At 37.1% G+C, this 13,042-nt stretch overlaps 1 protein-coding gene across 4 annotated transcripts in view; it reads right to left on the reverse strand.

Moving 5' to 3' along the window:
• The window catches only part of Nalcn (sodium leak channel, non-selective), a 281,079-nt gene that overhangs the window by 159,785 nt on the left and 108,252 nt on the right, over positions 1 to 13,042 (reverse strand). For all 4 annotated transcript variants that reach the window (XM_085698170.2, XM_048422068.3, XM_087912334.1 and 1 more), the window contains exon 11: positions 1,746 to 1,877. In XM_085698170.2, coding sequence (XP_085554296.1) covers positions 1,746 to 1,877 — 132 coding nt within the window. The remainder of the gene's footprint in view (positions 1 to 1,745; positions 1,878 to 13,042) is intronic.

The following is a 13,042-nucleotide window of genomic DNA, read 5'->3' on the forward strand; positions in this document are numbered from 1 at the left end:
AAAACTATCAGATCAATGCCATGTCACAGCTATTCCTAGGCAGTGGAATTTAGGACCAAGAGGATTTTATTACAGGAAATAAGAGTTCTACAAGGAGCATGGGGTTTATAAATGACTCCATAGAAGTTTCTTAACATCTACATAGATGCTTATATTCAATATATGCATGTGAGTGATTCTTTTTCAGAAAAGTTTGTGTGTGTGTGTGAACTGAATTTTTATTAACCCGTTTCATTTTTAATGTGTTAGGGGGATTTTGAGTACCTAAGAGAACTCAATTACAAAACAAATTGCTTTCTATATGATAATGTTATTTTAATAAACATAATTAAAGTGTGGCTTTCTGCTTTTAAGTTTGTTTTTATCATATATGGAATTTTTTGAACTGTAGCATCATTAAATTTGTATATCTCTTTTATACAATGAATGGATCTCTATACTTCAATCCATTTTTCCATAAATATATGGCCATTGAATTGTGAGATTTGCTTTAGTCTTAAAACAGTGGTCTTTGAAGATGATTAAAAATATTCAAGAATTAGACCTCCAGCTTCTATATCAGAGTTGAGGCTGGTCCTAGGGACCCCAGATCTTTGCCTAGCCCAGTTATCATCAGAGAGGCTTTACCCAGCAATTGATGGAAAGAGATGCAGAGATCCACAGTCAAACATTAGGCGGGCCTTGGGAAATCCTGTGGAGGAGGTGGGGAAAGCTTTATGGGAGGCAGAGGGGCCAAGAGCACCATGGGAAAACATACAAAGTCAACTAACTTGGCCTCATGGTTTCTCACAGAGACTGAATCACCAACTAGAGAATTTGCATGGGACTGACCTGTATCCTTTGTACTTGTGTTACCCATATGTGGCTTCATCTTCTCGTGGGACTCCTGGCAGAGGGAGTGGGGGTTGTCTCTGATTCTGTTGTCTGCTCTTTGAACTCTTTCCTCTTGTTGGGTTGCCTCCTCTAGCCTCAATAGGAGAGGAGGTGCCTAGTCTTGCTGCAACTTTATACACTTTGCTTGCTGAGTACTTTTCTGAAGGGAAGGTGGAGGAAGTGGATGGGGAGAGGGTCTGGGAGGAGAGGAGGGGAAACTGTGATCAGGCTGGGAGAAATTAATTAGTTGATTAATTTACAAATGAAGAATTAGGTCCTGTGGGATGCTTCATTGGGAAAGTACTTGCTGCACAAGTATAATGACTTCAGGTTAATTTGATGTGGTGTAGTACAGATGTGTAATGACCAAATAAGGGCAATTAGCACATCCATCATTTTAACATTCATCTTATGTGTGATTTGGCATCCTCAGCTCAGGTGTTAACCCCTTAACCTCTGGTGTAGTGATTACTGTAGTGGAACTTTCAGTTTACCCACATCCTTCCCCTACATTCCCCATCCCAACCTTGAGTTATTGAGCTGACTAGTTTCTTTCTGAGTTTCTGAACCTGGGATAACTCACAGCAGGAGAAGCATGCTACCACAGCATAGAAAAGGAGACAAAATGAGAGGTGGTAAGAAAACAGAAAGATCTGGACTAAGACTCAAAGGGCAAAGCAAGGTTACGTTGGCAACTTTAGTGCTGTGGAGAAGACTGCCCAGGCTCATGGTGACAGAAAATGAGTCAAACAAGTGACCAGAGGAACCTCTTAAGAGGCAGATGATGAGTAAGCTCAGGAGGCAGTAAAGTAAAGGCCCTTTATGAGGCTCCTCTACTTTGAGCACTGCTGCACATACCTCCAGCGACTTACCTCTGCAAGGTAGAATTCATCGTACTGTCTTCTGAAGTTTTCTCCCTTGTAGTAGTTGCTGGCTGCGACTATCACATCCACAGTCACCATGCTCAGAATAAACATGTGGAAAACGGATGACCGCATCATTTTCTGAGGAGGCAAAATGGATAGGTAAATTCTTCATGAAGGCACAAACCTCACCACTAACTGAAATGTGAATGGTCATATATTTTGAGGGACAACACGTCTATGGGACAATATGGCAGTGAAAACCAGTATTTCCAAGGCCACTGATCAATGTCTTTCTTTCTCAATAGAGGGACCAAAGGAAGCCATTTCTTTCAGTGAGTTAAAGATGTAGAAGAACACAGTTTCAGAAATCTTCAGTTAAAATTGGAAAATACATTTAATTTAACTTGTAAATACTTGAATCTTGGACATTAGGTTGTTTTGACCTTGAATTGTGAATATATGGAAAAATAGCTTTCATAACGGTTATTCTGAAAAACAAGCATGTCTGTTTGGTATCAAGGAGGATAATAAAAGCATTTTGCACATGGTTATAAAGTTGGAAAGAGGGAGAAACAGGAGATTTATTTTCCTTTATTGCTTATATAAATTCTCAAAATAATCTTGTAATGAATAATGACTATCTGTTGAGCTTATTAAGTATCTGGAGCTGTTCTAGAATTTTACATAGATTAATTCAATTAAAGTTGATGCTAGTCCTAGGATGTTATTCTAATTTGACGAATAAGAAAACTGAGACTCCAAGAAGTTAAGTAATTTTTCTCCACTGTCACATAAGAATCAAGGATGGACTCAGGATTGGGGATTAAATCTGTTCCAAGTCCATTTTCTGTATCGGAGTAGAGCTTACTAAGCATTAAAAACAGGTATCACAGTAGCTGCCACGTGTTGAAAGTTTATTATGTGTTAAGTCATTTATGTACATGTTACTCATGCTGCATCATTAATGCTACAGCTCTAAACAGTAGGATATGTGACATGTATTATACATAGCGTTCATAGAACTTAGGTTGTTTGTTCAAGACCACACAGCTGAATGCATCGGAACCAAGCTCTACCACTAGGTATGTTTGAAGTCTATTCTGTGATTTTACGCCATTGTGAGGAAGAGATCATCTAAGTGGAGAAAAGAGAGTGAAGGCTTTGGACATAGAGAGCCAACCACTCAGGTCTGATGCTACCATATGGTCTCTTCCTTTATAGTTTCTTTTTGGTATTAGAAGGAAATTTATTATAGATTCATAAATAGGAGAGAGTTCACGAGAGCTCAATAAAGGAAGAGAGAGAATATGAATTTGAATGAAGCATGGAGTGAGAACTATGCCGTTTCATTTAGACATGGAGGTCAGTCCTGTAGCAGATAAATCCACAGAGTGGAGGCAGGTGGGGAGGAAGGCTTCAGAGAAAAGCTCGCATAGGCTTTGCTAACACCCAAAGCAAAACCTTTCTGAGTCAGAAAAAGGCAGTCGCTTTTTCTCTTCTTGAGGCTTCTTTTCTTCCCCACTATGGATACTGTGTGTCCCTGCCCTATGATCTGACTGACAAGTTCCTTAGCAGTGCAACTGAAAGAGCCTGCATAATTCTCAGACTGAGACTGAGATAAAGTGTACTTGAAAGATGTCCAAGGCATCATCTCACCTAACTCTCTCTAACAGAATGGGGTGTAGCCCATCCCAGTTGGGGGTAGCCAAATTGTCTGCAGTTGAGACTATACCACTTCCTGGTGTTGTACCCCTGAACAATCTACCTAAGCCTCAGGTGAAGTTACTGCACCTCAGTTTTCTTCACAGTAAAGTGGACACAATTTGTCTGCTCAAAAGGTATATTATAGCTTTTAAATAAGACAACATCTATAAAGGTGTGCTAACACACTGCAGGTCTTATACAGACTTCTAGTTCAAACTAATGCCATATTATGATTCAGATATGTTTCTGCTGCGATTGAGAAATTAATCATACAAGGCCAATGAATTAATTATATTGAACATCTCTGAGCCCAGAACCAAGGGAGATAAACCGAAGTGATAAAATCCTAATAAATCTAGAGATGCCTGAATCAAGGAAAAAGTAAATTTTCCATGAAGCTTCATGTCCTTCCTTGCAATTGAAACATTTTTCTATCTTTTTCTCTTTGACTTTATTTCATCAGTAATACAAAAACCAAATTCAAAAACTGCCAATCAACCTGTTTGTATTGCCATCAAGTTACTTGCAGGAACTACTGATCTTCATAACACAGATAAGGAAATCAGTTGTCAAATTTCTATTCTCGTTAGAATTTGCATTGTTATTTCCTCTTTCTTTGCATTGTGAGAGTTAAATTCCACGCCCATCACTTTTTTTCTATACCCTTTTCAACATAATGTTCTATTAAAAACATGTCACCTGATTTCTATTTTATTAGCATGATAGAAAAGCTACACTTTTTCTTTCTGTTTTCTTTCACTTTGGATTTAGGTCTTAAGTAAACTGTTATTACAGAGAGGTCCAAACAAAGCTTTCAGCCATGGCTGTCAAAAAACTTTGAAATTGGTTTTTTAACTGTCACAGCTTGGCTTTGGAGCTGTCATTATAATTAGGTTATTTTTTTTGTCTGAATGTCTATGTATCTCTGTTGGTACAGAGTCATTAAAATAATCACTCACAATGGAGTTTGATATGCTATAATCACCGTGGCTTGGTTGACTTGCTCCTGTGTAATAACTTTCAATCATTAAATAGGAATGAGGGTGATAAGTATGTGTAGAAACCAAATTTAAATATTAAAACTAGTAACTCTAGCTTTAATATGAAAGCTAGTGACAGGGGCCACTGGAACTAATTCAGTCAACCAGTGTTAGAAGCTGTCCACCAACTTCCGTGATGTAAAATGACTGATAGTGTTGCATGAGCACTCATTCTTGTGTTGGCAGAAGTCCAAGTCTATCCTTTCAGTTTTCACTTTCTTTTGCAGATTAGCATAGAATTTGTTGAAGTTGAATAGATCTTACAAAACACTATGAAACTTGAGGCTTCCACAGTTCTATTACTTAACATAAATGCAGCTTCTACCTACCATCTATTTCTCTATATAGACACACACACACACACACACACACACACACACACACACACACACATACAAACTTTCCATGAACATCCACATGTACAAATTTAAGTATGTGTATATATGTGTTGTATTTTTGACACTTCTGCATTGTTCATGGGAATACAAGCTGGTGCAACCTCTTTGGATGCCAGTGTGGCAATTTCTCAGAAAATTAGGAAACAACCTTCCTCAAGATCCAGTAATACCACATTTGGGTATATATCCAAAGGATACCCAATCATACCACAAGGACATATGCTCAGCTATGTTCATAGCAGCTTTGTTTGTCATAGCCAGAACCTGGAAACAACCTAAATGCCCCTCAATCAAAGAATGAATAAAAAAGTGGCACATTTACACAATGGAGTACTACACAGCAGAAAAAAATAACGACAGCTTGAATTTTGCAGGAAAATGAATGGAGCTAGAAAACATTATTTTAAGTGAGGTAACCCAGACACAGAGACAATTATCACATGTACTCACTCATAGGTGGTTTTTAAACACAAAGCAAAGAAAATCAGTCTATAAACCACAATCCCAGAGAACTTAGACAACAATGCGGACTCTAAGAGAGACTTACATAGATATAATCTACATGGGAAGTAGAAAGTAGAAAAAGACAAGATCTCCTGAGTAAATTGGGAGCATGGGGACCTTAGGGGAGGATTGAAGCGGGGAGGAGAGGGGCAGGGAGGGGAGCAGAGAAAAATGTAGAGCTCAATAAATATCAGTAAAAAATAAAAAAAGAATTTCCAGACATCTGTATTCAAGCTTTTTAAAGTTCCTTCATTTAAAATGATATTTTAGTTCACTTTTTGTTAAGTTAGAGGAAGAAGAAAAGGCTCAGTGTTTAAGAATGATTGTTGCTCTTCTAGATGATCCACGTTCTGGTCCCCATACCCACATAAGGCATCTCACAACCTCCTGTAATTCCAGCTCCAGGGATTCCAACAGCATCTTCTGATCTCAGTGGGTATATATACATATATCCATACCCATATGTACATACACAGACAAAAATAAAAATAAAAGTAGAAGCACCTTTTAAAATGCTTTTAAAAATTAACAGCCAACTTCTGAATAATTTTTCGTTTTCCTTTGCTCCAAAATCCACTTATTTTTATAAATGACCTTTGGAGTTACAAAGATACGAAGAGACTTTAATAGAATCTTTCCCAAAGCATCAAAATCTGTCAGAAACACTAGAGACTTTCTACTCTAAGGGTCTCTGGGTCAGCTGCACCCATGAATGTGCTTAGAAATGCAAGAACAAAGACTGTTTCCTAGCCACAAAATATCGAAATCTGTAACTTTTACAAGGTCTCTAGGTGATTTCTCGTGTTATGTTCAAGTTTAAGAAATGGATAATACTCATTGATTAAGAGGATAAACTGGGTTAAGTAGAATCTAATAAATTCTAATTCTAATGACTGAATATCATTGTTATAGTAGGCGCACTAGATCCCCAAATGGATGGCAGTTCCTTCTCACCCAAGTCCATGGCAAAGAACCAGTTATACAAAAGGGTTTGCAATATAAGGGGGCTTTCTGAAGCTATAATTATAGACTCTTTAAAAATGGCAGAGGATGAGGTAGCTTCAAAGGCTTGAAAAGAAAACAGAATATATATCCTTAGTTTTCAAAAAACAATGCAGTGCCACTGATGTCTCAAATTTTTTTCCTCCAGTTAAAACGAGTTTTGACATCTGATCTGTAGTACATGATGAATTTATACTGTTTTAAGTAACTAAGTTTGTGGACATTTGTTTCAGCCATAATAGGAAACCATAGAGCACTGTCAGTTATTTTGATGGACATCATCTTAAATTATTCTCTAGGGAAATGATTGAACACACCTGCCCAGTACTAAGTAAGACTTAACTATGGTCTCCACACAGGGTGACTCATTAGTAAGATGCTGTAAATACTGTTGCTTCAAATGTAAACAGCATTATAGTTACTGTATCTTTCATATCGCACTGTGCTAGGAAGTACCAGGAGAAAATAATGCAATGGTGCAAAGGCCAAAAACAATAAACATAACTTTTATACTAATTCAGAGCTGAGGAAGGAGCTCAACGGTTGAGTGCCTGTCTAGTTAGTATGCACAAAGCCTGTGCTCATGCAAAAAAAGAGAGAGAGAGAGAGAGAGACATAAAGACACTAGCTTTGAGTCCCAATGTCCAAGAAAAACCTTCATGAGGCTGTAAGTGAAGCTATGTGGGGACAGAGTTCCTTCTGCAATTAAAATCAATATTAACAAGAAATTGTATCATGAGAAGAGTCAGTCTGTACTAGAGTGCTTGGTCTGTGCCAAGCTTCATTCCAAGTACACTGATTCAGTGACAACGCTGATGCAATGACACTATTTGGTCTTCAATAGTCTTGGCATTTGGTGTTCATGTCATCTCCCTTTATCAGGAAGAAACAGGCTTCTTTGAAAGAATGAATAGTGTTCCAATCACATCAAGTTGGAAAGCATTCTTAAATGTTTTGGGAACAAAGCAGGTGTTCTTGGCCTTCTTTTGAGCAGTCAAGAAGCACTTGACATGGCTCTAGATGCTAAAATAGATGTGAAGCAGTATCTTTGCTGAGGGTTTGTCTGGGAACAAAAGGCAGACGCACATGAAGCTTGTGTTTAAAACTTGAAGACAGTTTGTTCTGTATGTGTAAGATATCATAACATAATGGAATGTTAATTTTAAGACTAGTTAAGTATGTGCCTGACTTGACCTCTCTATGACAATATCTTCTCTTCTAGGAAATAGATGCTGTAGTATCTACATATTTTATTGAAGCATGAATATAAACAGGCCTATTTAATGCAGTATGTAGCCTAGTAGACATAATAAACACTGTATTGGAAAACTGGAGGACTTTAAAAATACAGGTACAATCAATTGCTTATGGAGAAAGATAAGAGAGATAAAACATAAGAGATTAATTAAAAGAAGTATCAAATCTTGAGACAGATTATGAAGATTTATAGATTTCCAAAATGTCTAAAGTGATCTTGTTTTTGGTTGTTTGTTTATGTGTTTATGGGGAACTACTTCTATTAATTTTTAGTTAATATTTTTCCATGAAATAATGCCTTTGAGAGCCTTAAGATTCTGTAGATAAAACATTCAAAACAGAACATCTGTGGCCTTAGAGTATGATATTAGAATATGATATATTGATGAATACCATAGCTCAGAAGTTGATTCTTTCATTTGCTTATTGAGTGAACAAAACATACTACCTTTCATTAAAAATAAACTTTCTCCTACTAAACATTGCATCATTTGGGTATTAAATTTTGAATGTTATTTGGATTTTAAAATGAATAATTTAGAGAACAATGTATTTATAAGGTACCGTTTCAGAAAACATCTTGCATATGATCTGTGAACAAAAGAATGAGAACATAAAAGAAAACCTGTCTTGACAAACCAAAAAAAGAGTGAGAACATAACAATGAGCAGCTTCACAAAACCTAAAATAAATCTCCCATTCACAAGTGCTGTGTCCTTATTGAGATAACATCTGCATGCTAATGCTTCTATAATTGATATAAAAATGAATCCACCCAATTCAAATAATTTTTGTTAGTTATATAAAAATACTGAAAACAGACTAGTGGATTCCCTTCTAGAGTGTGTCTTTCTTATTCACCTGTCCTTGGAGAGGCAGAACAGGATCTACTAGTAGCTCTCCACAAGGATATTGAGAGTCTATGATACATCAAATACCTTTTCAGCTACCATGCCTTAAAGTTTTCTGCTCTTTTCTTTGAGCAAGAAAGATAAAAGTAAATATCTGGAAATCAAATTGCAAGAAGACTCTCATAAATCCCTTTAATCTCTTGTCCAGAATCAGCCGATTGTTATGTTCTTAAATTGGTATTTAATTAACTATCAATTAATATAGGTAGTCATACTATTATTATCAGTATACTTCAATTATCAGTTCTTGACCCTACAATACAAGTTAGATTTTAATAAGAAGAAACTCACTTATGCTGGGATGGGAAAAGTTGCTAACCTCGGTTGAATGTTATTTTTAGCTAGTAATTTTGATATTTTTTTTCAGTATCTGTGGAAAAGTCTGGTGGCCTCACACTGAACCCACCCCATGCACGTCCATGCCTTTGGCAGTATCTTCTACAGAAACCATTTAGTCATGTGATTTTTCTCTGGTTAGTTTATAACAACAGAGGAGTAGTGAGCAGGACATTGTGAAATACTTGTTTGCTAGGATTTCCTCTCCTTCTAGGGATCCGGAAACACCACACTGGCATGCTGGCCTAATTATGATTCCAGTGTCCTCTTCACTCAGTCAGTCAAGCCAAGAGCATAAATGTGAACTGAAGAGTGGCTGACCATAGATGCCCAAACTATTAGCTGAGATTTGGTATAGACTGGAAAGACTTTTCAGGTAAATCATAGATTCACAAGCAAAAATTAATATTTTCTTTATAAACCAGCATGGCATAAACCAAACAACTTAACTTGGTTGCTAACCACTAAGCTATCCCAGGCATTCTGGTCTTTCCACGGATCTGCTTCAAGGATTTGAAAATTATTGATCTGATTATGAATATTGTTCCTTGGGGTAAAGGGAAGACAATCTATTGATGTTCTAAATGTATTCAACCTCATTATCCAAGGCCAAAACACAAGTATAAAGTCCCATTTTTCTCTTTAGAGACTTATCATGATCTACAATACCAAGGCAGTCACATTAATATGATGACTTGCTTAGCACTAGAGACCCACAAATATATTTCTGGACTCTGAGAGACTGTACTGAAGACCATACTCATCTGTATATACAGATTGAAGTGTTCCTTAAATACTTAAAATAGACCATGTCCTAAAATTTAACAAAATTGTCTGTCCTGAATTGATTTAAGCTATGGTGTGTGTTGCTTGCAAAGGCTTCAATTTAGGAGCATGTGTTTTCCAGAATATAATGCCATAATGAACATTCATGCTTTGAACCATATTACTGAACAGTGCTTAATATGCCCCTGTTTCCTCACATTTTGTGCCCACACATTTATGGATTAGTGGGACAAAGGAGAAGTAAATGAAGATCTGTACCAAATGCTTTCAATTAGTTCAACTATAATTTAAAGATTAAGAATTCAGTGTCCCTACATGACTTCATTATTGACATTTGGACAAAATCAGGAAGGAGAATGTCAAATCTTGGCTCATAAACAATGACGTGTTGACCTTGTTAATATGTTAGCCTCAGATAATAATAAAGATCAGAACATTAGAATTTTCACCATATTTTCCTCTCATGCTAGAAGAAAGAGTAATGGAAGAAAGACATTCAAACACTATTATTTTGTTCCTCTCCTCAAATTTTCCTCTAAGCCAATTAATTTAGTTCTGATGCAAGAAATTGAGCATGTCATTGTGCCTGTATGTCTGCATGTAAGTATACATGCCAATTAGTTGCATTTAGTCACTTCACAATGTAAGTGAGTGTCAAGGCAATACGTTTAAATCTCTAAACTGGAATAAACAAACTAATGGATTTAGAAACAAGGACAAAGAAACTGACTTCCGAGGCCTGGGGTTGGTTCAGGATTGTGGGTGGGATACATGACTGGATCTGGAGGCTGAGTCAGTTGACCATGGAATGCGCAGAAAATGAATTTCTAGATGTAAGCAAAGACCCTCATGGGTGAGTGAGGCTGTGAATGTGCTATTGAAAAGGAAGGTCTTTTCTTCAGATTGAGTGGCTAACTCTCTCCCACAGCCTATGCTGGGGATTTTAGGCGCATGAATCCTGATACTTACATATTGAAGGATCTTATTATTCTTATTTGTCAGATAAGGAAACTGAAACTCAAAATGCTTTGGAAAGTTGTTCCAAAGGGCCCTTGGATACATTGTCTTAGCTAGACCTCCTTATCTTCTCACACTAGTCTAGGAACACAGAAGATACTAACTGGTAAGATGAACTTAATGCCTCACAAGCATCACTAGTTCTTAAAATTATCTATCAGTTGTGGGATGGTTCATTAAGAAGATAGATATTACAAGAACAATCGAGGTTGTCGCTCAAAATACATGTATCACACTGTTCACCTCCTCTCAATCTTTGAAAGTTTTCTCAAAAAGCATTAACACGCTACAGTAATAATCTTGTCATAATTTGACCTATTTATGAAAAAAAGCCTTTACTTCTTTTCCTTGCAGAAGGGGGAACAACATGGGATGTTACCAGAGAAATTTAGTGGGGCACTCCATGTCTCACGTGTACCTTCATTTTCCTGTCAGATATTCTTTATGATAATAGACCACTGGGTGTGCATGCATTGGAAGAGAGAGCCAAGAATGCAGCCACATCTGTCAAATTGTCAAGGATGAAAACTGCTACCTGAGAGACAGGGCGAAGGCTTGTCATAGCCGTGGCTGAGGACTGACTTTCCCATTTAATTTAATTCTATTCATCATGTATTATCGTGACCCCCTCACACAGATGTTACTCACAATAAAAAGAAAAGCACTTAAATGGCTACCTAATGGTGGGTTTGATGCTAAAAGAGTCAATTATAACTCTTCAGTTTTCTGAGATCCACATTTAAGCGCACATTCAAGAAACTTTCTAAATTGCTTCATCATATTGTATGCAAGACTTCTCACATCGCCTAAATAACAGCAAAGTGTAGACAGATTTTCTTTGGGCAGCCATCTCACAAATAACAGCAAGGAGATTTATTATTAATTATGAAATCTTGGCCTTAGCTTAGCTTGTTCCTAACTAGTTCTTATGACTTAAGTTAACCCATATATTTTAAATCTACATTCTGTTGGGTGGCTCAGTACCTCATGTCTGTATTGTTCATCCTGCTTCCTCTGCACTGGCTGGATACTCTGCTTTTCCTCTTCCCAGAGATCTTTCTCTTCCTGGAAATCCCACCTAGCTCTCCTGCCTAGTTATTGGCCATTCAGTTTTTATTACACCAATCACAGCAATATATCTTCACACCGTGTACAAGTATCCTACAGCAGGAGAATGCACTGTTTGCATCCATGCATCTAGTACCCACATTTTGGATTTGTCCCCATATTTGATATTTTTATTGCTTTGTATTCATATATAAGTGATATGACTTTTAGAAATATATGAGATTTCTGAAAATCCTTTATATTAAGTGACATGTTAGCAATCTGAAGACTGCTTATGAATCTGCAGAAGTTCATAAGTAAACAACAAATGTATGAAAATATAGTTGTATGTACTGGCCATAATCATACTGCTATATGATACTGTTAGTCTGTCAACCGCAATCTATAGGTACCCCGAGTGCCATATTCAAGTCTCTCCTCCTAAATATATCCTGCACACCTTTCAACAGAGCCTTGTCAGGAAAGTCCATCTAATTCTCTCAGCCCCAAATACCCTTCTCAACACCAGGACTTAGCCTACGCCCTATATCTAGTAGTCCACCTGGCCACCCTTGCTTGCTCTGACCCCTACCTGCAGGCTTCAGCCTGGATATGTCCTGCCCACTCCTAGACACCTCATGTGCCACCTACAATCTCTCTACATAGCCAAGTCCTATATATCTTTACCATATTTGGTGAGTTCAACTGATCCTTCCCTCCATGAAAATTCCTTAACCCTCAGTTCTACCTACAAACTCCAGACTTGGACCAAGGCACATATCCTGTATGAGCCCAGATCCCTCTGTCTAACTTACTTCATTCTACTTAAGTAATATCCACCATTTGTGACCAACCCAGCCTAAAAATCCTGTGTTCTGGCACAATCTACTCTCCATCAATCACAGAATAAAAGAACATGCTCAAACGTCATTGTAAAAATGAAAACAATATAAAATTTCAAGGTAGTATCATACACAACTCCCAAAGCTAACCAATCCCTTAAAATGTTTTCTCCCATGAAATTACGCTGAGAAATCCTAAGACATGACATGTAAAAGAACAATCATAATTTTTTTAAAGAAATCAAGGAATTAAAAAAAGACACGAAGAAACATCTCAATGAACTTAAGGAGAATGAATTAAAGAGAACAAATGCTTGAGTGATGCCCAAGAAAACACAAACATAAGCCTGAGGTAAATGATGAAGATATTCTAGAATTTTAAAGTGGAATTGAATAAAACAATAGAAACACTAAAAAGAACTCAAGCAGAAATAGAGATGGCACTGAATTACTCACTAG

Source organism: Myodes glareolus, chromosome 12 (genome assembly GCF_982192425.1).
Source record: "Myodes glareolus chromosome 12, mMyoGla1.1, whole genome shotgun sequence".
In the NCBI taxonomy this organism is placed as follows: Eukaryota; Metazoa; Chordata; class Mammalia; order Rodentia; family Cricetidae; genus Myodes; species Myodes glareolus.